The 26,314-nt window shown below is 35.4% G+C and overlaps 1 protein-coding gene across 7 annotated transcripts in view; it reads right to left on the reverse strand.

The window, feature by feature from the left end:
- The window catches only part of CNTLN (centlein), a 236,875-nt gene that overhangs the window by 63,120 nt on the left and 147,441 nt on the right, over positions 1-26,314 (reverse strand). For 5 of the 7 annotated variants that reach the window (XM_037494597.2, XM_054689416.1, XM_054689417.1 and 2 more), the window contains exons 15-18: positions 19,243-19,778; positions 15,536-15,716; positions 9,318-9,411; positions 8,974-9,197 (exon numbers count right to left, since the gene is read on the reverse strand). In XM_037494597.2, the coding sequence (XP_037350494.1) occupies positions 8,974-9,197; positions 9,318-9,411; positions 15,536-15,716; positions 19,243-19,778 (1,035 nt within the window). The remainder of the gene's footprint in view (positions 1-8,973; positions 9,198-9,317; positions 9,412-15,535; positions 15,717-19,242; positions 19,779-26,314) is intronic. The other 2 variants (XM_037494596.2, XM_054689415.1) reach the window with 1 other exon arrangement.

Genomic DNA, 26,314 nt, shown 5'->3' on the forward strand with positions numbered 1-26,314 from the left:
AAAATTTTAACCTTGATTACAAGTCTAAACATTATTCTATCAGTGTTTTGGTAAAAAAAAGGGTCAATAAGTCAACCTTCATTTGATAATGATAATTTATGAATACTGTACTTTGTCCTCAATTATGCAAGATTCTGTGGAAGTTATCAAATAGGTACAGTATATGACTACTGCCCTTGAAGAGCTAATTGGCTAGTAGATACAAAAGAACAAATATTAAGCTTAAAATATTAAATGCAAAGTTGTTTAAAAAGTCAGATTAGAAAAATAGAAAGATTATGGAGTAAGAGTCAAGAAAAGATGTAGGCTATGACCCCAGAGCAATCAACATATTAGCCTGAAATGCGGCAATTTGTTTCAATTATTTAAGCCTTAACTGTATCACACATAGTATGAAGATATCTTTTATATGAGGTGGACGTAAAGAGTCAATAGAAAGAAAAATTCCTAAAAACAAGACCAATAGTAATTTAATAAATGCTACCATCCAGTGTTGATTTGTGAAAGACAGTACAGAATGGGGTTTAAGAGCACAGGTTCTGGAATCATAAAGCCTGGGCTTGAAACTAATTTTTCTAAGCTTTCTGAACAGGGGCATGTTATTTTCTCTGTCTCAGTTCTTATTTCTATAAAAGGATCAGCCATGATATCCATTTCAGTGAGTCATTGTTTGGGTTCATGAGTTAATACATGTAAAGTGCTTAGCTCCCACATGTATTTTAAGATGACAACATTACCTTAAAAGCAAAACTAGATAAAGACAGTATAAGAAAGAAAATGACAGACTGCTGCACCTCCCCCTGCAGTGACCTTTAGGGCTAACTGTCCCTAGGTCCGGCTGGGCAACCAGCACGCAGGGGGAGAACAGCAAAACCCTCTGAAGACATACCTGCTGCACCTCCCCCTGCTGTGACCTTTAGGAATGGCTTTCGCCACAGTCCCTAGGTCCGGCTGGGCAACCACCGCGGAGGGGAGAACAGGGGGAGAACAGCAAACACCCTGAAGCAGAGGAAGTACAGCTGGAAGTTCCCTGAAAAGACAGAAGCTTATCAAAAGATAATGACCACCAGGAACCACTACAAGAATGCTAAAAATCTTATTCCGTCTTTCTAGAACTACAAACTTTAATCCCTTATTGTCTTTCTAAACTTCCTTCTTTCTTCTATAAAAGTCATTGCTTGTTATGTAGATCACCTCCCTGATGGTGATAGGCTGAGCCCTTGAGCAAGCTGATTTCATTGATATTCATTGTTCCTGTGCTTTTGGAAAACATATATATACTGGTCACAAACTCAAAGAAAATTACACTCAGATTTTCACTCTTGAAGTGTGTCTGTTTGTCATTTCTTTCACCGACGCCCTGACCACCCTGCACGCTTCTCTCAACCCTGAGGTGGCCTCATCGTCTACTGCTGTGCTGGTCCGGGGCAACAGACCAATTCTCTGATAATTACTGATGCAAAAAAATACTAGCAAATAAAATAATATATCACATGTATTATACATCACAATCAAGTAAGACTTCTAGCAGGGATGCAAATATTTGCAAATTTGGTCTAATATAAGTAAATCATCAAAGTAACACAATAAAAGGATAAAAGTCATAAGATAGTATATCATTAGAGGCAGTGAAAGCACTTGATAAGATTCAGTACCCATTTATGATAACAACTCTAAGCAAGATGGTAATACAAAGAATCTACTTTAATACAATAAAGTTTATATATTAAAATTCAATAGCCAATACTTAACAATGATAAGAGGGAAGATTTCCCTTTAAGATCAGGAACAAGATGAGGACACACAGTGTCACCACTTGTTTTCTTTAGTATTAAAAGTAAGTTTTAGCTAGACCAATCAGACAACATGAAATAAAAGGAATTTGGTTAGAAAAGAAGTGCATCTATCATTATTTACAGACAATATATATAAAAATCTCTGAAGACTCCACTAAAAACCTATTAGAAATAATAAATAAATATAGCAAAGTGGTATGTTAAAAAAATCAACTTATGAAAATTGGTTGCATTTTTATATACAAACAAGAAAAGGAAAATAAGAAAATTATTTCATTCATGTTTTCTTCACAAAGAATCAAATGCCCAGAAATTAACCTAAGGAGGTGAAGGACTTATACAATGAAAACTATATATTATATACTAATTTTATGTTTCATATATTATTGAAAGATTTATAATATGAGATAAGAAGATGGAAAGACATTCCATGCTCATTGACAGGCAGAATCAGTATAATCAAAAGGACTTTTATTTATATATATATATATATATATATATAGTGTTGAAATATATAAATTCAACACAGTCCCAACTGAAATACCAACAATATTCCTTGAAGAAATTTAACAAAAAATAGTAAAATTATATGTAACCATAAAAGACCTTGAATAGCAAAAGCAGTCCTGAGAAAAAAGAGAAAAAGAGGCAACATGTTATGGGACTTAAGTTATCCAAAAAAGTAACAGTATTTAAAACAATATGGTACTGGTATAAATAGACGTATGGACCAAAAGAACAGAATCAAAAGTGTAGAAATAATTCTACATAGATGTTAATACTCAGTTAATGATAAGGGAGCTATGACTACACAATGGAGAAAGGAGAGTTGCTTTAACAAATAGTGCTTAGGAACTGGAAAGCCACATGTGAAAAAATTAAGTTGTATAACTCTCTTAAGTCTATGCCCCCAATTAAATGCCAAATGGATTAAAGACATAGATATAAGACCTGCAACAATACATTATATAAAATAAAACACTGGTGAAATATTCCATGACATCAATGACAAAGATGATTTTAGAGCCTCAACAAGGGAAATAAAAGCAAAAATATACAATTGAGATTATCTTAAATTAAAAATCTTTTATATAGCAAAAGAATATATAAGTAAATTAAAAAGAGATTCTACTGAATGGAAGATAATATTTATACATTACACAACTGACAAGGGGTAAAAATGCAATATATACAAAAACTTGAAACAAATTAAAAAGAAAAAAAGCACTATTAATAAATGGGCAGCACACAACTAACCAAAGAGGATATCTAAAAGGCCAACAGATATACAGAAGGTGAACAGATATAGGGAAAAGTGTTCATTAATAAGGAAGATACAAGTCAACAGATATAGGGAAAAGTGTTCATTAATAAGGAAGATACAAGTCAAACCACAATGAGATATCATTTACCCACATGAGAATTACACATATTAAAAAGACTCCCAACAGCAATATCTGGAAAGAATATGGTGAAAGAGAAATCCTATTGCACCATTAGTGGGAATGTAAACCTGTACAACCATTTTGGAAAGCAATCTAAATTTACATTAAAAACCTAAAAATAAAAATACTATATACAGAGCAATCCCATTCTTGGGTATCTATCTGAAAAATATGAAACCAACAACTCAAAAAACTGTATGTTCTACAATATATATTACAGCACTATTAATATCTAGGACACAGAAACAATCTAAGTACCCACTGACAGAGGACTGGATTAAGAAGATGTAGCATATCCACACTATGGAATACTATTCAGCCATAAAGAAAGACAAAATGCTGCCGGTTGCAGGAAAATAAAAAGGGTTTGAGGGAATTATGTATAGCAAAAGCAAAGGATAACATATAGTAGAAATTTAACTGAATAATCTGACAAAGTAAAATAATTATAAAAACTAGTGGGCACTAATAAAAGTGAAGTCTCTGAGGTTAAGAGGGAAGGGGAAGGAAGAATCAAAGGATATAATGAATGATAGTGAGAAAAAAAATAAAGAAAAATAATAGAAGACATATTTGAACCTTCAAAACAAAGAAAGAACTGGAGAGGAAAAAAAAAAACAGAAATTTGTTGTTGACTTGATTTAAGGGGGTAAAGATTCAAAATGATTTTGAAGAAATACTGTGGAAGATACAGTATAAGGAAAATTTATTTTGTTTTGTTTTGCTTGTACATGATTAGTTTGTGGTGACAGAGAAGCAACTGAAAATGTCTTCTATAGTAAAGTAGAATGATGCAGTTTTCAAAGTCATCTGCAAAGGAACAATATGATAGGCTAATATATTTTGTTAACATTAATTATATTACTCCTACCAGTTAACAGCTGAAAGAACAGTTATTACAGGACATTTTAAGGCAGTTATGGTAACAAATTAAACATGAATATGACTCTTGCAAAGAGTCTATAGAGAATTTTAAAGATGTATAATACAATAAACTTGACAAGAAGAGATGATTTTTTTTTTAATTAGGTACATTGAAGTATTACAGAATAACACTAGAAAATAAAGATCGAATATATAAGTATTGATGTCAATAGCATTGTTGAAAGAGATAAAAGCAAGTAAATAAGATACTACCACCATGGATTCAATTTTTGTATAATTTTATCACCTAAATCCACACTTAGTTCATACACTAAATTTTAAGCATATTATAATTATTATTACAAAGTGTTATTTTGTTAAAATACGGACCTATGTATCTTAATTTCTGGGGGTATTTCTAGAGCATTTCTTTATTTTTAAAGACTAAAAAATAATTCATAATAAAACTTGAAATTTTTCCTAGAAAGAGTAAATAAAATAAACAACCATAACAAGGGATCAGTCAAAACCAAACCAACAATAAACTGTTAACATCTGATTGCAAAACTAAGGCAACCAGTTGGGGATGGGTTGGAGTGATTGAGGGAAGGGGCCCCAGGGAACATGGTGGAGGACTATTTGCACTCTGGTGATGGGCAGGGTGTGAAAGTATATACTTGTAGAAGTTTGAATCTATAACTCCCAGAGCATATGCAAAGATGTAAATATACTTTATCTCAATAAACAATAGCCCAGAAAAAAATTCTCAACTCTCTCTGATGAGGATATATAAGTCTGTGACTTTACCCTACATGGATATGTGTGTCAAGAATCACTAACTCTCAAAATTAGTACACATATTAAACAGAAAACAGTCTGAATAAATGCTCCCAAAATACGGTATTCAAAAACTGATACAGAAAATAAATCCTGGGGCCTCCCTGGTTGCACAGGTGGTTGAGTGCTGCACTGAGAAGCTATCCGCAGCCTCTGCAGCATGGGTTCGATCCTGGCCGTCTGGATGAGAATCCCACATGGCGAAGCAGACCTCTCCTGTCTCGCCCGCTGCTCCCCTCAGCAGTGTATTTTGTCAGCCTGCCTATTCTGTTCCCCACTCTGTCTCTGGTGAATCCTCTCACCCTCCCACACATCTGGCCTGTACCCTGGTTCTTGTATAAATAAACAAATCTTTAAAAAATAATAATAATAAAATAAATCCTACTAAACCAAACTAAGAATCGAAATTATAAAATACAATCTTTATTTATTTATTTATTTATTTTTAAAGAAAGATTTATTTATTTATTTATTTATACAAGTACTGGAACAGTCAGAGGCATGGGAGGGTGAGAGAATTCACAAGAGCCAGAGTGGGGAGCAGAGCAGGCAGAAGGACTGAGGTACACTGCTGAGGGGAGCAGCGGGCGGCAAGAGAGGTCTGCGCGCCATGTGGGACCCTCCTCTGGTGGTCGGGGAGCAGCCGGGGATCAAACCGATGCTGCAGAAGCTGCGGGCAGCTTCGCAACCCAGCGCTCAACCGCTGCGCCACCAGGCAGGCCCATAAAATACAATCTTTAGAACAGGTAACTATAAATAAATAAATGCATTTATATTTATTTTGTTACATTCAGAAAAAATAGTCTGGAACTAAAAAATTTGACCTTTGTTATTTCAAGTAACAATATGTAAGATGCAGGAAGAATATCACCATATAAGGACAGATATAGTGATTAATTTTAGACTATACTGCTTTTGGTTCTTTTTTCAAATTTTCTTTTTCACTTTTCTTTGGAATTTACATACTTTCTCTTCTTAAAATTCTTATTCTGTATTTCATATTTGCTATCTCCATATTTCTTAATGCTAAATTCCATATAGCCTGATTTTTTAGTTCACTAATTCTCTCTGTAGCTCTGCCTATTTACTATTAATAAGTTGTAAATTGACTTCTAGACAGATTTACATCCTTCACAAAAATTAACTCAGAATGGATCACAGACCTAAGAGTAAAATGAAGAACTAAAAAACTCCTAGAAGATAACACAAGGGTATCTCAAAATGACATGTGGGTATGGCAATCACTGTTTAGATACAACAGCAAAGGTAAGATCCATTTAAAAAAATTGATAAGCTGAACTTCATTAAAGTAAAAAACTTCTATTCTGTGAAAGACAATGAGAAGACCCATTTTACCATAGTCTTGAAGAAAATATCTGCAAAAGACATATCTGATACACAACTGCCATTGAAAATATACAAAGAACTCTTAAAACTCTTCAATAAGAAAACAAGTCAATTAAAAAATGGGCAAGAGGTCTCAACAGACACCTTTCCAAAGGAGATAAACAGCAAGTAAGCACAAAAGAACATGTTCTGCATTTTATGTCATCAGGGAAATGCAAATTAAAATAAGACACATGCCTACATGAATGGCCAAAATCCAGAAAAATGACACCACCAAATCCTGGCCAGGAAGTGTAGCAATAAGAAATCTCATTCATTTCTGGTGGGAATGCAAAATGGAGCAGTCACTTTGGAAGCCAGTTAGCTGGTTTCTTACAAAACTAAACATAATCTTAGCAGATGATCCAAATCATGCTCCTTGGCATTTACCCGAAGGAGTGGAAACATTCAAAAACTTCCACACAGATGTTTATAGTAGTATTATTCATAATCACCAAAACATGGAAGCAATCAAGATGTCTTTTAGTAAGTGAATAGAGAAGTAATCTGTGCTACAGCCAGACAATGCAATATTATTCAGTACTAAAATGGAGTTACTGAGTCATTAAAGACATAGAGGAAACTTAAATTATATTAGTAAGTGAATGAAGCCAATCTGAAAAGCCTACTTAATGTATGATCTCAACACCTTTACATTTTAGAAGAGGAAAACTATGGAAATAGTGAATAGATCACTGTTTCCCACATGTTGATGGGGAGGGATGAATAAGACAAGCACATTAGATTTTTAGAGCAGTAAAAATACTGTGTCATACCATAATAATAGATACATGCATACATGCAATTATATATATGTCTAAACCCAAAGAATGTACAAAAGAAGAGTGAACTATAGTGTAAATGATGAACTTTGGATAATTATGATATGTAACTGTAGGTTCATCCACTGGAATATGTGTACCTCTCTAGTGAGGGTAATAATAATGAAAGAAACTGTGTATGTGTGGTGGCCAGGGATATATGAGAAATCTCTGTACTTTCCTCTTAATTTTGCTGTGAACCTAAAGTTGCCAAAAATAAAGCTCTAGTAGAAAATATATACAATTTTATTGCTCAAAAGTTCTACATTCCACAAACAGAACACAGTTCAAGCAAGTTCGTTGACACTTTATAATAAGAAATACATCACATTCCTTATTTCAATTTGTGACCTCTCCGGAATACCCCTAATGTCCACATTTATAGCCTTCACACTAAAACTCTTGCAACATCTACCCATTATCCAGTTTCAAAGCTGCATCCACATTTTCAGGTGTCTGTTACAACAGCACTCAACTCCTGGGACCAACTATGAGTTAGCTCAGGTTTCTATTAAAAAAAAAAAAATACAAAGCCAAAACCAACAGACTGGGTGATATAAACAAAAGCTATTAAATTCTCATAATTATAGAGGCTGGCAGTATGGCAGTATGAGGTCCAATGCCAGTAGGGTCAAACACTGGTGAGAGCTCTCCTTTTGGCTTGCAGACAACTGCTTTTTATGCTGTTTCCCTATGCTGAAGAGAGCAAGTGTTTCCTTTTCTGATAATGGCACTAGGCCCTTTATGAGGGTCCCTCCCTCAGAACCACTTCTAAACCTAATTTTCTACTAAAGGACCCATCTTAAAATGCCACACAATAAAGAACATATGAAAATATTGAGAACTAAGTGAAAAAGGAATGCTAGTAATATATTTGTTTTATTAATATAAAATTTCATCCCTTAAGTAGGTTGTCTCTTAATATACACCTTATTAATAAAAAAAATCCATTTTTAGTAGACTGAGGAACCTCCAGACAGCTTTCCATAGCGGTTGGACCAGTTTGCACTCACATCAGCAATGTAGGAGAGTTCCTTTTTCACCACATCCTTGCAAAAATTTGTTGTTGCTTGTTTTTTTGATATGTGCCATTCTTACTATTGTAAGGTGGTATCTCAGTGTGGTTTTAATTTGCATTTCCCTGATGATAAGAGAAGTTGAACATTTTTTCATATGCCTGTTGGCCATTTGCATTTCCTCTTTGGAGAAATGTCTTTTAAGTTCTTCTGCCCATTTCTTGACTGGATTGTTTATTTTGTTTTGTTGAGTAGTGTGAGTTCTTTATAATCTGTGTGATCAGTCCCTTATCAGTTGACTGGAGTGCAAAGATTTTTTCCCAATCAGTGGGGTAATATTGGATGGTTTCACTTATAGCAGGAATACAGAGGAACCAAATAAGATATCAGTGTAAAAAATAATAACGGTACAAAATACAACAAAGCAAAAATGGACAATTATATATCAGAGACATACTGCAGGGGAGGAGGAGGGAGAGGGATCAGAGGGAGGGAGGGAAGAGCACAGGGGACTGAGGTGATGGTGCACGGGTGCATTAGTGAAGGAAACTCTATGGGGACTACACCTGAGGGGATAGGGGGAAGCAAATATTGTTTAAAAATGAAAGTAAAAAATAAAAAATATATAAAAAAATTAAAATTAAAAAATCCAGGTATTGATCTTCTGACATTAATTAGTGCATGGGAATTTATATTTTAGGTCATAGACAAGTCCAAAACAATATGAGTCAAATATTTGTAAAACAAAATATTCATTTTTATAATTTTTATTAGAACATAGTCTATTTATTTGTAAAGTTCCCTTTACCTTTATTGTCTGTCTGCTTGTCTGAAATCGTTGATCAGATACTTGTTGCTGATGAAGGAGCTTTTCATTGACTTCCTTGTATTCTTTAACAGACAATTCCGCTGCTTTTTTTGAATTCTGAAGTACACTGATTTGTTGTTGTAAGGCTATGATCCGTTCTCGTAATAAAATAATACTGCTATTTGATTTCTGGGCAGTTACATTTTTCCACCTTTCCCTGTTAACTATACAAAAAAAGCTGATAATATTTTTCTACTTTTCTCTGTTAACAATATAAAAATTGTTGATATTTTAAAAATCATATTAAATTAGAAAGACACTGTTGATTTCAAATGCATTCTTACCTCTGTTAGGAACTGCTGTATAGGAATTCTTTTGAATGTTACCATTCTTCTTTGAAAAAGTTGATTTTTTTGGAATCTTGTAATGAAAATATTCCTAAAATTAAAAGTTACATAAAAATTAATTTATTATTCAATAACATCAAGTAACCCAACATAATGTGTATTTACTTAAGAACAGTAATTTATGAAGAGTATTAAAAACCTGCACAATAAAATTCTACAACTAATAACAAGAACTCACATTTACACCAGCAGTGTAGGAAAGATCTAGTTTCTCTGCATCTTGCCATCATTTGATATCATCACTTTTTTTTTAATTTTAGCTATTCTAGTTAAGGTATATCTCATCATGGTCTTAATCTGCATTTCCTTAACAGTTAGTGATGTTAAAGATCTTTATATGTGATAATTTTCCCTTCTTTTATCCTTTTCAGTAAAATGTCTATTAATGTCTTTTGCCCATTTTCTAACTATATTGCTTGATATTTTTTACTTCTGAGATTTGAGAAAACTTTTGATTTGAGGAAATTTTTATATACTCATGAGTCCTCTGCAAGGTATATCATTTGTAAATACTTTCTCCTAGTTTGTAGGATGTTTTTTTATCCATGCAACAAAGTCTTTTGCAAAATAAAAGTTCGTAATTTTGTGTAAGTTAATTTACTGACATTTTCTTTTTAAGGATCATGTATAAAGCTCTTTGATAAGTCCTAAATCCCAAAAATTTGCTTATGCGTCCTTTTAAATTTTGTAATTTAGGGCCTCCCCGGTGGAGCAGTGGTTGAGCACTGGGTTGCAAAGCTGCCCGCAGCCTCTGCAGCGCCGGTTCGATCCCCGGCTGCTCCCCGGCCACTGGAGGAGGGTCCCACATGGCGCGCAGACCTCTCCTGCCACCTGCTGCTCCCCTCAGCAGTGTACTTCGGTCCTTCTGCCTGCTCTGCTCCTCGCTCTGGCTCTGGTGAATTCTCCCACCCTCCCGTGCTTCTGACTATACCCAGTACTTGTATAAATTAAAATAAATAAATAAATAAATAAAGCACAAATGTTTATTTAAAAAAATTTTTTGTAATTTAATGTAACTGATTAACTTAATTTTTACATTGTAAGATGAGGTTTAGGTATCGGCTTATTTTTGGCCTAGAGACAACCAATTGCTTCAACACTATTTCTACTGAACTGCTTTTGCACTTGTTCATACTTGTGGATCCATTTCTACATACTCTATTCTAAGTAATCAACCTTTCTTTCCCTTTTGGTGGGTGTGTGGTGTCATCGGTCTTGACATCAAACTGTGTGATAGGGGCTGATGTATGCCTCTGTATGAACACAAAATAGTTATCTCATTGTTAGGTTAAAATTTCCATTTGGTCCTTTTTTTATATCTTCTGTTTCTTTGCTGATACGTTGTATTTCTTTCTTGAGATGTACTTTTTTTTTTAAAATTTGTTTCAAGCCTGTTTATAACTGCTTGTTGCAGCATCTTTATGACAGCTACTTTAAAATACCTGTCATATAACTCCAACACATCTTTGTCGTGTATTATTGCCTTTGTTTTCTTTTTTCATTCTTGCTGAGACATTACTGGTTTCTTGGTATGATCAATGATTCTCACCAGTATCTTATATATTTGGGGTATTATGCTTCAGAATTCTGGATCTTATTTAAATCTTGTTTTACCAGGCTTCCTCTGATACTGTTGAATAGGGGTAGAAGATCAGGCTCATCAAAGGCCTCTGCTGATACTACCTTGGCTGGAGATGGAATGTATACCCTTGTTTCTGCCCACTGCTTAGCCTTCCCATTGATATATGGTAGCCTTTTTTCATAAGGAGGCTGATGAAAATCCCTATCTTCACATTTGGCCTTTGAAATCATTCCTGGTATAAAGGGAAAGAGTATCTCTTCACTGCTGGATGTAGATGTATGTCCAAGATCCATGTGGTCTCCACTGACATAGATGGGAGGGAGTTATCACTACTGGTACCTCACATGGTCTTCTCTAATGCCACCATAATGGGAGGGGCAGTGAAAAGGGATACCTCTCTATACTCAGAAGAGAGGTAAAGTACAGGCTCCCCACTAGTATTTTACCGATGAGGTAGAGGTAAGGTTGTATTTCTTCATGTGATGTCTGGCTAGAGTAAGGAGATTGTTGTGAAAAAGTTTTCTGTCTTAGTATGATGTCAATTTCCCAGTCTTTTAGACTCAAGAGAACAAGGTTTTATTGGGGGCTTTTATTATCTGACATATTGGCATTTCCAGGTTGCAGGTTTCTTCAGTATCCAGGCCTGTATATATGAGGCAAAATGAAAACCGAGAGAACTTAGCATCCATGTTGTTCCGCTAGTCTTGAAGTCCCTACCTGGTCTCTGTCTTCTTTTTACCTTTCAAAATCTCTTTATTATCGTCTCAAAAATTTTAACAGATGTGGTTCCTATTAAAAGGATTTTTTTTTTTAATTTGAGAAGCTTGTTCTAAATCTATTTTGAAGGGCAAGAAACCAACAATCCTCGAAAAACAACAAGGTGAGAGATTTGCCCTACTGTCAATTTAAAACTACCATAAAATAACACTAGGGCCTCCCTGGTGGCAAAAGGGGTTAAGCAATGCACTGTGAAGCAATCCTCAGCCTCTGCAGCAGGAGTTCTACCCCCGGCCTGCCAGGGAGTGACCCCCAGCCTGCCAGGGAGTGGCCCATATGGCACAGCAGACCTCTCCTGTCTCGCCTGCTGCTCCCCTCAGCAGTATATTTCGGTTGCTCTGCCTGTTCTGTTCCCCGCGCTCTCTCTCTGGTGAATCCTCTCACCCCCCGCATCTGTGGCCTGTACCCCAGCTCTTGTATGTATAGATAAATAAATCTTTAAAAGAAATGAAATAACAGTAATGACTAAAACGTGTCTGGACTGTGAGAGAAACTATCATCAAAACAAAAAGACATCCTACTTAACAGAAGATAACTGCACATGATACATCCAACAAGGGGATAATATCCAAAATATAAGAACTCAAAAAACTACAAAAAATACTCCCAAGCAAACCAGATAAGAAAATGGGCAGAGAATATGAGAGACAGTTCTCCAAAGGAGATAGACAGAGAGCTAAAAAGCACATGAAAAAAAAATATCTTTTTATTATTGCCAATCAAAATAACAATGAGCTATTATTCACAGCTATGAGAATAGGTATTATTCAAAGACGAGAAACAGCGAGTGTTGGAAAGGGTGAGGAAAGAAGGGAACTGTTTGTGGGAATGTAAATTGGTGCAGTGCAGAGATTCTTCAAAAAATTTAAACAGTAATTTCATGCAAGTCAGCCATTCCACTTCTAGGTATTTACTTTAAGAATACAAAAAACACTAATTTGAAGAGATATATGCATCCTATGTTCACTGCAGCATTATTTACAATAGCCAATAGTTGGCACAACTTAAATGACCATGAACAGGTGGCTAGATAGATACACGACGGAATAGTACTCAACTACAACAAGGTTGAAATCATGCCATTCTCAACAACATGGATGAAGTTTGAGGGTGTTATTCTTAGGAAAATAAGTCAGAAAAAGAAAGATAAACGCCATGTGATTTTACTCATATGTGGTATATAAAGAAACACAAACAAAAGAACTAAATAAAACAAAATAAACATTTAGACTAAAAAACCAAATTAGGCAAGGGGGAATGAGGAAAGTAAATATGGTAAAAGGGACCAGATATATGGTGAAGGACAGAATTAGACTTTAAGTGGTAAACTTAGTGTAGTATATACAGACATTGATTTATAATGCTGCACACTTGAAAATTAGATAAGGTTATAATTGTTATTGCAATAATTAAAAATAGTAACAGTAATGAGATCTCATGCACGATACAGGTATATATACTAATAAGACAGAAGCAAAAACCTAGAACTATACCCACATGTCTATGCATATCTTAATTTACATCACATTGGGGAAAAATGTGAAACTTAATTCCTATCATACATTATCTGCAAAAATATCAATGCCAGGCCTCCCCGGTGGTGCAAAGGATTAAGTCTCAGCACTACGAAGCTATGGGCAGCCAAAGTTCAATCCCCAGCCTGGGAGCTAACCCACATGCTCAGCAGACCTCTCCTCTCTTGCCTGCTGCTCCCCTCAGCAGCATATTTCAGTCAGTCCACCTGTTCTGCTGCCCACTCTGTCTCTGGTGAATCTTCTCACTCAATCTCCCCCATACCTTTGGCCTACACCCCAGCTCTTGTATGCATAAATTAAAAAAAAAAATCAATGTCAAACATAGACATGAACATCAAAAAAGTAAGATAACAAGGAAGGGTAGTATAAAAATTAGTTAAGGTGGAGTAGGTTAAAAATTATTATATGGAACCTAAAAAGCGCTCATCATAAAGGAAAAAATAGTAAATCTGACCATATCAGATTAAGATGACTTAAATAAAAGACTGAAAGATGACTAAAACAAATACTCTATTAAGAAAAGCAAAAAGGCATAGCTTGGAGTAGTAAACCATATCGACAATGAATATAGCCAACAACATACTCATATATAACACAAGATCTTCTCGCTACAAGTGAGTAAAAAAAAAATACAGACAACTCATTTGTAAAATGGACAGAGAAATGAGCAATTTAATAATAAATTCCTAATGGTCAACAATTACAAAAAGTACCTAACTCCTTATTAGAAAACACAGAACATAATTGAACAAACTATGATATACCTTAATGTACACACAAAAATGGCTGAAATAAGTAAGACTAGCATGTCAAGTACTGATGAGAAGCAAAAAAAATGTTCCTGGTTTGCTAGTGTGTGCAACAAATTGGTACAACATTTTGGAAAATAGCATTATCAATTAAAATCTTAGAAACAACATAATCTATGGTGTAATAATTCCACTCCAAGCTAATACATTGCAGAAATGCCTACACTTGTGCAACGCAATACTTGAAAAAAATATTCATTGAAATTTATAAGAAATTCAAACTGAAGCAACCAAAAGTTCAACAGTAGAGTGAATAAACAAACTGGGGTATGATCAGAAATACCATATACAACAATGAAAATGAATGAATTCCACATAACAAACACCAGAAAGGCCAGGTACAAACAAAAGACCTGCTGCAGAGATGCCATAAAGTTCAAACAGTTAAAATTAACCATAATGTTAGGAGAGGTAAATTATAAAGAAAAGGAGGGGAGTGATTAAGGTAGTAGTTACCTTTGGGGTTAGTGAAAAGTTCTAATATTTTCCAAACACGATTTCTACAATTTGATTAACACTTATTTTGTGACTGCAAAAAATGTGTGTATAGAGCTATTCAAGGTAATTAATATTGTATTCAACACTGTATGATATGAATGGAATTATGAGTTACTTTTATTTACATACTCATTAAACTGCACATAACTGACTTCAACTAAACAAAATTCCCAACCAAGTAATAGGTGGCAGAATTAGGTTGTCTCTATAAAATCTATTAATTAATCAATCAACAGACAATTAGCATATATTTTTTACCTGAAATTTATGCTTTTAATAATGAATATAAATCTTTGTTATCCTTGCATTTTTTTTCCCTCAAAGTTTTGGATAGATTTCAAAAAACAAATCCTTAGATATCTGGTTTTAAAAGAACCTTATAGGTTAATTCGCAGACAATCTGAATTTTCACAAAAAAATAAAATGATCGTTCCTCAGTTTTTTACTGATTAATGTTGAATAGGTAAATATTTTGGCAACATGATGTATCATTGGCAAAAATTATTGAGTAAGTTATTCCTAAACATCAGTTTTTCAAGATTTAAAATATAGTAGGGAATAAGGTAGAAATCAGAAATGGGAAAATTTTGTCAAACCAAATAACTTTACTGTTACGAAGGCTAATAAAAAAACAGAAGTTTCTTCACTTGATATATTTGATAAACTTAAAAAAAAGGGAGTTTATTATCACTATTATGGGGTGGGGTGAAAATGGGTTACAAATACCTTAAAATTTTTATTTTGGATAAAAGTATCTATTTTATTTCTACTTATGTAAAGGATTGTAACAGATTGGCACTTGAAAATTATTTAAAAGTGAGTATTTTCACTGTGTGCTTCAAAGGAAATTTATTATTTTAAGGATTCAAATGAAATTACTGGCAACAAAAATTAACTAGTTATGAAGCATAAAATAAAAAAGATAGCTTATCAATAAGTAAAACTGACATATACCTTTGGGGCTTTGCCATCTGGATTTGAATGTATTTGTACTATTTCTTTTCCTTGCATTTGGCTGTTTTCTGTTTGATCACTTTCTTTCTGGTCTCTTCCATCTTCTATGGGTCTTATTTTCTGGGATGTTTCTACAATAATTGTTCCAAAATTTTGAGAGTTCTGTGTTTCAGAATCACTGCTTTTGGAAAAAAGGGAGAGACATAAAACCCAAATATTAGAGAATATAAAGCTGTAAGTTAGAGCATTTACTGGCTCCCAATATTAAGAGATAAAATCAGCCTAAATATATTTTATAAAATTATAAAAACTCATCAAGAAATTAAATTATCTAACATCAAATGACTACTAGCCTCACTTTTATAGTATTGCTACTGTCAACTCAGGAAGCACATGCTTTAACATATTCAAGATTAGAGCACTCACTACTGTGTGAGCCAGGGCAGAAAGGTTTAACATTTCTGTCAGGAAGTTTTGACTTAGTAAAATTGGAGGCTCTAAGCCTTTTACACTTCGGTGCCAGTTCTAGCACGTATAGCCACTCATCACATAATACAATAGTTTTTTTTTTTTTTTTTAAAATCATCCTCACTTATATTTTGAAAATTTCCAAACATACAAAAAAATTTCAAGGTACAGGGTATAATACCCATATTCCCTCCAAGTAGATGTAAACAGTTGTCACTATTTTGCCACACACACATCTCACCCCCTCAAAACCATCTGAAATGTAAATTACAGTGATAATGAATACAATAGTTTTAAAGCATCAAATATGTGCGAGGTACTTTTCTGCACATAAGGGATAAAGCAGTAAGTGAATAAAGAAGATGAAAGATCTCTGCCCTTGTGTAGTTCACATCCTGGGGGGAAGGTGGAGAGGAGACAGGTAACAGGAAGAATAAGTAAAATGTATAATATGCTAAGTATGTTAATCATTTGTATTAGAGAAAAAAGAATGCAAGGAGAAAATATTTGAAGTAATGAGCTTGAGTAGAGCATATATGTAAGTTCAATCCCTTTTCCACATCGATGATCTTTTTTTTTTTTTAAAGATTATTTATGCAATAAGAGCTGGGGTACAGGCCAGAGATGAGGGGGGTCAGAGGATTCACCAGAGACAGAGTGAGAAGCAGAACAGGCAGACTGACTGAAATACACTGCTGAGGGGAGCAGCGGGTGAGACAGGAGAGGTCTGCTTCGACATGTGGGTTGCTCCCTGGATGGCTAGGGATCGAACTCGTGCTGCAGGGGCTGCGGATTGCTTCATAGTGCGGTACTTAACCCTTTGCACCACCAGGGAGGCCCCCACATCGATGATCTTTTAACTATTTGGACATGGTCATATGATGCCTGAAATACTGCTAAGAAAAACATAGCTAGCTTGTTAAAATGTTTCTAATATGTATGTATGCTTCTGATATGTCCTTCCCCTCAGCCCTGCCCATGACTCCTGAATCTGTTCTAGCTGATTTTGATGGAGTATGATGTCCAGAATTCAATTTCAAATTCTAAGTGTATTTAAGAAGTATTTAGCAGAAGTCCTGGTAGATGTGCACTAAAATTATTTAAGATTTTCTGGGATGTATATTGTATTATAGACTAATATAGGGCTTTAACAAAATCTCCTCAAAGCTAATCAGCCTCCAAGCTAATCATGCCCCGTTTCCTAGTTGCCTCTTCTATTTTTTATAAAATTTGTTCTTGTCCAAAGTGTGACAGAGTGCCCCACTACTTGTTAGGCACTGCACTCCCCCAATCCATAACTTGTGTTCCCTTAAATAAATGACTTCAAGCTTGTTACTAAGTTGAATTATTTTCATTTGATAGCATGCTCTTGTAATTTAATTGAGGCTTAAATGTTGTAATGGTAATACTTATATAATATAGTATTTCATATCCCTATGTATCAAGTACTATAAACTATTTTTCTCAATATTCTTATATTTCAGACAATGAAAAGCTAAAAGAAATGGAATGTTCTGAAGTCCTGAAGCTCCACCAAGGGATTTCTAATTGTCTGTGAATTCTTTGCAGCTGAGTGATTCCTGAGGCTGTTCTGTCAGGCAAGAAATGTTACACTTAATCCTTACAATGTAAAACCAAATTTCACTGCTAAACAACTTTAATGACAATCCTATATTTTAAGAGATATTGTGTGATACGTTCCCCAAATATGTACTCTTTCATACATGCACTAATATGATGAAATTAGTACTGAGTATATTGCTTAACCATCATGTATTTATTCATACATACATACTCACACATGTGTAAACTGCACCACTGTGTAATGAGGAGTGTGGTAGTACCAACTGGCTGAGATATATTTAGTAGCTGAAACTAGAATTTCTTTGGAGACATAGGTTAAAAAAAAAAAAAACACAGTGGATTTTAAGTTAAGCAGGATTTTGCTATAATTGATTTTGACAAAATGAAAGATCTTAGAAGAGGTGACAAAGAAATGGACTGCAATTTGGTCCTTCCGTCCTTGCTTTCATAATTTTTTAGATTTTTTTTTAACCTATCTGAAAACAAGGGGCTCAACTGACCCAAGGATCATTTACAACAGTGTACCCTTGGGCTGTTCATTGGATCAGCTGAGGAGATTCAAAAACAAATGAAGCTTGATCCGGCCCCAGAAATTATGATTCAATTGTTTTGGGGTGTGGCCTGAGCTTCAGATATTGTCTAATATCTCCAGATGATTCTAATAGGCAAACAAGTTTGAAGATCACATTTGAATCTAAGATTCAGTTCTATCTGTGACTACAAATACTATGTAGATAACTCATACCTAAAACAAACCACTATTATGGATTTTTTAAAACTTGGGAAATAAAGGAAAGATAATGTTGTTATACAACAAGGCAGAATTATGGAAAAATTTTCAATTAGTCAATTTTTCAATTAGTATTAGCAATTATCTAGATATTGAAAGAGATGTTCTAATATCAATTTGACTTCATGATTTTATTGATGTACTTCAAGTGCATGTATGAATATACAGCCAGGGGTAAGAGAAAGAAATATAGATTTTTAGTATTTTCCTGTTGCTATTCATTAGGGACTATATAACTTTAGACTAGGAATCCACCGAGCTTTAACTTTAAAGAACTAATTTTTAACCACCATTCAATTAAAGTTAGTACAATGACTTTGCATAATACATACATGAAATAATTAGTGAAGATGGTTCTTAATTTAGAGGATGTTAAACAGCTTGTAGACATCTGGTAACAAGCTGAAATGGGTCATTCAAAATTTATCTAACTAAATTAAGGGAGAAAAATGTTTCTCCTCCCAGGTTGGCATGTCACAAGATAACTAAACCGACTTAGTAGGCTTGCCTGGGAATCCTTAGCTGTCAGTGGTGAATATGCAAAGGGCCAGCAAATTAAATCAACCTGCCAAACTGTCAATTTCAAGCCTCATGACTGCATGAAAATAGCATCACTGGAAGAAATCAAGCATTGCCTTCTTTTGGGTTCCTGGCACCTATTCAAATACTCATGCAGTTGTGGCTAATTTTGCATGCAAATTTCAGTCAATAAGCTCAGAACAAGACCTCCCAAGATATTTCAAAGGATCTGACAGTATTTTTTCTGAATACCAAATCGACAGTAGTTGAAATTCAATCTCCATTTGCTGGTACTTTACATATGCACAGTGTCCCCACCACAGAGCTAAGTTAATGAGAGCCTTACCTGCTTTCACTCACATCCTCCCAGCCCTCCTTGCTGGGGTTCTCAAACATATTGCTCTTAACCTTGATGGAGTGATTGAGAACAGTGTGGCAATGGCCTACAGAGCACTTTTTTTTGGTGGCTTTCAATTTTACCTGGGTAGTGGTTGTCTTACAATCGTATTGTCTAGATCTCACTTCTGTGGTGGCCATCTCAGTTTTAGCTTTGTCTGCTGAATGCTGCAATTTATCTATTGAATTTATCAGCTCTTCATTTTCATTACTCAACCCATTAGCTTCTGCAACTTGTCTCTTTAGGGAAGTGACTTTTCTCTCCAGTTCACTGATTTTTACTTGAAGATCAGCATTGTTTTTTTCTATCTCTTTATTCCTCTTTTGTAACTGTTCAAGCTCTTTTCCTCTGGACTCCAAATCTTCTTGCTGTTGTTTTAAAAGGGATTTCAGGAAATCATTTTCTTTCATTATTTTTTTATTTTCTTCTTTTAACTTTCTCGATCTTTTCTCAAAAGATTTTATCCGATTTTCCAACTCAATGATCTAAGCAGAAGAATTTAAATTAATTCCTTTAAAATCTTTTAAATACAATATCTATTATATTTTATTAACATTTATATCTTATGAAAACAAAAATTACATTTATCACAAGGACAAGAAATCTAAAGTGCTTAATTTCTAAATAATTCTTAGGTGGTATTGAGAAATATATTCTAAAATGCCAATAATACATCCACTGAATAAAGGACAGATGGTAAAATAAGTTAAAATTCTACACAAAGTGACACAAAACTAAAGATGCTAATAAACTGCAGTTTTCTAAGATCATAAGTTTGGCTATATATACTATTCAATGTGAAAAAAAGGTTTTTCAGAGAAGAAAAAGTTCTACAAAAAGTCTAAAATAGGTACAGAGAAGCTATTAATAAAAAACAAACTTCAATATTTGACACTAAAAATTGATGATCTAAATATAAAATAGTCTATTGAGGTTGCTTTGTTCTAAATTAGAAAAACATAATTTTAGTAGTCATGTGATCCTTACTTTATAAAAAAAGGAACAATTTTATAAAAACTATGACCATTTTAAGTTATTATTACTTCCAGATTGCATATTAATATTCATTATTTCAATAGAAACTTTAATGTAATAGGAAACAAAAATGATAACACAATTCCTGATCTTAAGAAATTTCAAAGACTACTTGGAAAGAAAGACACTTGTATAAATAAATCTAATAAAGGATAGGATTGAAGTGCATAAGTCAAACAATCACTACTGTTTGTAAAGTATATTTTACCATTTACAAAATATTTTCATAAACATTATCTCTTGTGCCCATTACCAAACATGTGAGATAAGTAGAGTCAATAATTATCTTCAACGATGAGGAAAAGGAGTCTCTGAAGACTTAAATACACACAGAGGTTTCCATATCCTGCTTTGAACTGGGATTTCAATTCAGGACTTTTGTGTCCCTTCCCACCTCCCCCCCATCTAAAAACCGTATGAGGAAGAAGAGTTACCCAGATATATATGGAACATGAACAAAGAACTAGAGTCAGAAAAGAAAACTGAATGATTAAACATGGATTTAGATCGACTCTTAAAACAAAATTCTTCAAAGAAGAAAATACTGTGATGAAATAACTAATGGTTTCAATTCATATTTGAGAAATACATAAGACAATAATTATGTATATTCTTAAAACTCTCCAGCTTACAGGACGCCTAAACTTTTATAATGGTGAAGGTACAGGTTGTCTACATGACTATCAGTTAACTCTGAGTTACCTATCCTTCTGCACCCCCTACATTTCTTATGAGTTCGATCCCCTCCATGTAATTCATCAGTCATTTAATGGTCAGTTATTCTGTCTTGGAACACAGGTATTTCCCAACACAGAATGAATAGCTACTCATTTTAATTGCTTTTTCCACAGAATACTCATTTACTATTGCACTTACATCTTTAGCAGGTTTATTTTTGACCTGGAGTGGAGGTATATTAAAAATGTTTGTATCAAAGCATCATAGACCTCCATGTATTTCTGTGAATGAAATTCAAATTCTGTGATGAGATTGTTCTTTCTCAATGTACTTTACTAGTGAGTTGGATAGTGTGACAGAAAAATAAATCACTTAAGAACACATGAAATCTGGCTAAAACTTCTTCCTAATCTCTATCACCAAATTTTATTCTTTATTTATTGAAAAATAATACAAACCAAAAAAAATCACCTTTTTATAATCTCTTCAATTTCTTTCAGTAGGCCTTAATCACTTCCCCAAACATATATTTTAAAATATTTAGCATGTTGGCTCCCAGGGTATTGAATAAACTGCATTCTAATTTTAATTTTATTTTTTTAAACTTTTTTTTTTGAAGATTTATTTATTTTTATACGAGAGCTGGGGTATAGGCCAGAGGCACGGGAGGGTGAGAGGATTCACCAGAGACAGAGAGGGCTGCAGAACAGGCAGAAGGACCGAAATACACTGGAGTGGGTGCAATAGGAGGTCTGCTGCGCCATGTGGGATTCTCCCTGGCCAGCTGGAATCGAACCCACACTGCAGAGGCTGCAGACAGCCTCACAGTGCTGCACTCAACCCTCTGCGCCACCGAGGAGGCCCTAAACTGTATTTTTGAATGTATATTGTGTAAATAAACACTTAAACCTTTTTAAAAAAATGTTTTTGATTGTGGCAGTTTTAATATATTATAAGTAGCAGTGTGTTTTAGGGAAATTAAATTTTGAGTCTAGTCTTAATTACACTTACTGCTTTGCCTGGGAAATATTTAACCTGTTTTAGTTTCTTTCTCTGTGAAAGGGGAATAGTAACACCTATCTTACAAGTTCTTAATATAAAATATGATCAAAACCAACAATTCCTGCCAGACAGTAAATTCTAGTTTATCATCATCATCATTGTCTCTATTATTTAACAGCTACTTAAAATTACTTGAGCTGCAATTTAAATACTTCATGAAATATTGATAGATATTAAAATAGAAACATTTTATGAACAAATGCAACAAAATAAACATCTTAAATTTGAGATTTCAAATCTGAAAATTAGCACTGTTTTTTTGAGAAAAATCTATTTAACTTTGGGTACAACTCTGAAAATTTACATACCAATAGAAAAAGGTTTGAAGTCCATTAATTTTCAAATGTTTAAAATCTGTTAACTGGCTAATATGACTATATGTCTAGTTAAAAGAAATGTTCAAAATTATTCTCATTTAAGATTATAATGGAGGACAAATAAAAAATATGGAAACACTAGTTGAAAAGATTTTGAAATGGAAAGTTCATAGCACCTACTGTCACTCAAGGTATATGCTCAAAAATTATTGTGAAACCAATTTGAAAACTGCAAGAACAAAAAGTAAAATTTCAATGTATATATGAGAATTAAAGTCTAGGGAATTGTTAAGAGCATTTTGTTTGTGTATTCACTACCCATACTCTTCCCTCCAGTACTGAATATTTAAAGAATTTACCAAAAACAAGGCTCCTTTCAAACTAAAACACTTGACTTTGTGAAGTGTGTGTGTTATTAGTTAGGACTACATTAATAAAGTATAAAAAGAGAGGGGCGGAGCAACATGGCGGCGAGGAGACGCTGCGAGTAAGATCTCCCATTAAAAAAAGTTAATAGGGAGGAAAAGCGGCAGGTCCCAGTGAGAACTGGGACACGGAAGATAAACGGACGACTCCAGCAAACTGCCCTAAGAAGAAAGTGGCCATAAAAGAGGACTAGAAGGGAGGGAAGCGCAGAACCCTGCTCCCCTCCCCCGCCCACAGAGCTGGCACTCTCCAACCGGCAGAGAGGAGGAAAACAACAAACCAGAACGGCCAACAAGAACAAACTACGCAGCGAGCAGGACTGTGAGTGGAAAGGAACTATTGCAGCCACCACACCCTGTGAACGGGAGCTGTGGAGAACCCTGCAGGATTCGCCGCGGCGGTGAGCGAACAGCTCCGGGCGCCATTAGAGAAGAACAAAGACCCCAGGAGACGCGCACACAGCCCGGGCTGCCGGTAAGCTTGCGCGGATAAACTGCGCGCTTGGCGGCACGCTTGAAAAGCAAACGCAGACCAGGATCGCAGCTGCCCAGGTCCCCGCGCCTGCGACCTAGGCTTGCGGGGAGACGTGCAGAGGCCCTCACGGGGGTGAAAGTCCTGAGCAGGAACCAGGCGCCCAGGCACGGGAGTGGGGTGCAAAAGGCGCCATTCCCGCGCCACTGAACTGGGCTACAGCCCGCGTCCTGGACCTGAGGGCTTGGGAACTGAGACCCGGGGCACGAAATTTGGGGCGTGGGTTCTCCACGACGGTGGGGCACAAGGCAGACACAGCACCCCAAAGCTGTTGAGGTTTACCCTACCATTCCCGCTCTGTTCCCTGTCCCACGGGGTGGGGGGAGGCGAAAAACAGCCCCCCAAGGACAATAGGAGAGATCTCTAGCGCCACCTAGCGACCAGAAAAAAAAAGTCACTAACACCCCATAGAACAGGAAATTTCTTAAGACTGCTTGAAAAGGGCAGAAGGCTTCTGGAGGACCCAGTGGCCAGCCGGGAAGTTAGCCCATGCCAGGCCCCTTCCGACCAGCAGTCTGAGCCCACAGAGGGAGCAGGCACCCACGTCCGGGGCAGACCGGGTGCGCAGAAGAGTGTGCCTGAAACCGGAGGCGCAGGGACTGCATCCCGCTTCGCCATTTTAGAACAGGGACATTTCTTCAGTAAAAACTGCCTAAAACCAGCAGAAAGCTGCCCCAGAAGCCAGAGATGGCTCCTGGAGGAGCCAGAGGGGAGCGGAGAAGTTCACCCAAGATGCCACCCAGTCCGAGCAACACAGTGTCCCAATGCATACGACAAATTAGAAAACAGACAGTAGGGAGTAGAAGAACCACACGCAACCTAACAACTCCTCAGGAAAGAAGCACACCACAAAAAGAAAACCACTCCCCAGATTGCAACGACAGCAACTTGGAAGAACTTCTGAGCCTTTCAGAAAGAGAATTTAAAATTGCCATGATTAAAAAAGTGATAGATCAGAAGAAGGAAATTGAGTCCCTAAAGAGGGAAAACAATGGTCAGAAGAATGAAATTGAGTCCCTAAAGAGGGAAGTAAAAGAAATGCAGGAGATCAAAGAATTAATGGAGGAACTAAAGAACTCTGGGAAAAGCAATGAAAGCAGAATAGATGAAATGGAAGAACGAATAAGTACTCTTGAAGACACAGAAATAAAAAGAACCAAAACAGAAAAGGAAAGAGAAGTACGAAGGAAAAAGAATGAAGAAAGACTTCGGGAATTATCTGACTCCATGAGGAAAGGAAATATAAGAGTTATAGGAATTCCAGAAGGAGAGGAGAGAGATGTAGGAACAGAGAAAATATTCCAGGAGATAATTGAAGAGAACTTCCCAAATGCGAAGAACGAGCTGAAAATTGATATACAAGAAGCAAGAAGAACACCAAACTTCCACGACGAAAGGAAAAACACAGCAAGACACATAATAGTAAAGCTCCCAAGAATCCAGGACAAGGAAAAAATAATGAAGCTGACAAGAGGGAAGAAACAGATAACATTCAAAGGAAAACCAATCAGGCTGACATCAGACTTCTCTGAAGAAACACTACGGGCAAGGAGAGAGTGGAGGGACATAGTCAACAGACTCCAAGAAAACAGATGCCAACCAAGAATACTCTATCCCGCAAAGCTCTCTTTCCTCCATGAAGAAAGAATATGGACCTTCCCAGACAAAGAGAAACTCCGGAATTTCATTACGACTAAACCCCCACTCCAAAAAATACTACAAGGAATCCTAAAGCCAGAACCTCAGAGGGACGAATAACAACGAAAGAAGACCAAAAAAAAAAAAAAAGTTATTAAAAGAATAAATAAATAAAATCAAAGGAAAGACAAACACAATGGCAAATACAGATGCTAACATATCAATATTAACTCTAAATGTAAATGGACTAAACTCTTCAATAAAAAGACACAGAGTTGCAGCCTGGATTAAGAAACAAAACCCAACCTTTTGCTGTCTCCAGGAAACACATTTAGCTACAAAAGATAAAAATAGGCTCAAAGTCAAAAGATGGAAAACAATCCTACAAGCAAATGGGCCAAAAAAGAAAGCAGGAACAGCTATACTTATATCAGATAAAACAGACTTCAAACTCAAAAAAATAAAAAGAGACCCCAATGGTCACTACATTATGATCAAGGGGACAATACTTCAAGAAGAAATAACACTCATTAACATATACTCACCAAACGAAAGAGCACCAAAATATATCAGACAACTGTTGTCCTCTCTGAAAACAGACATCAGAGAAAACACATACGTAGTGGGAGACTTCAACACACCACTATCAACAATGGATAGATCAACAAGACAAAAAATAAGTAAAGAAACTAAAGCTCTAAATAAGGACCTAGAGCATTTGGGCTTAACAGACATCTATAGAACACTAAACCCAAAAAAAACGGAGTACACATTTTTCTCAAGCGCACATGGATCATTCTCCAGGATCGATCACATACTGGGGCACAAGACAAACATCAACAGATAGACCAAGATTGAAATCATACCAACCATCTTTTCTGACCACGAAGGCATCAAACTAGAAATAAACCATAAAAAGAAGGCAAGGAACTATCCTACCTCATGGAGATTAAAAACCACACTACTGGAAGACCACTGGACTAACGAGGAGATCAAAGAAGAAATTAAAAAATTTTTTGAATTGAACGACAAGGAGGACACCAATATCCTAAATGTATGGGATGCAGCAAAAGCAGTAATAAGAGGAAAATATATAGCAATAGAAGCTCACATCAAGAAACAAGAAAGAACTCAAAGAAACAACCTAATCTCGAAGCTCAAAGATCTAGAAAAAGAACAACAAAAAAACCCCAAAACCAGTAGAAGAAAAGAAATAATAAAAACCAAAGCAGAAATAAATGAAATTGAAACTAAAAAAACAATCCAAAAGATCAATGAAACCAAGAGCTGGTTCTTTGAAAAAATAAATAAAATAGACAAACCCCTAGCCAGGC

The sequence above is a fragment of the Talpa occidentalis genome, unplaced genomic scaffold (assembly GCF_014898055.3).
Source record: "Talpa occidentalis isolate TD23 unplaced genomic scaffold, MPIMG_talOcc4v2.1 talOcc4.7, whole genome shotgun sequence".
NCBI lineage: Eukaryota > Metazoa > Chordata > Mammalia > Eulipotyphla > Talpidae > Talpa > Talpa occidentalis.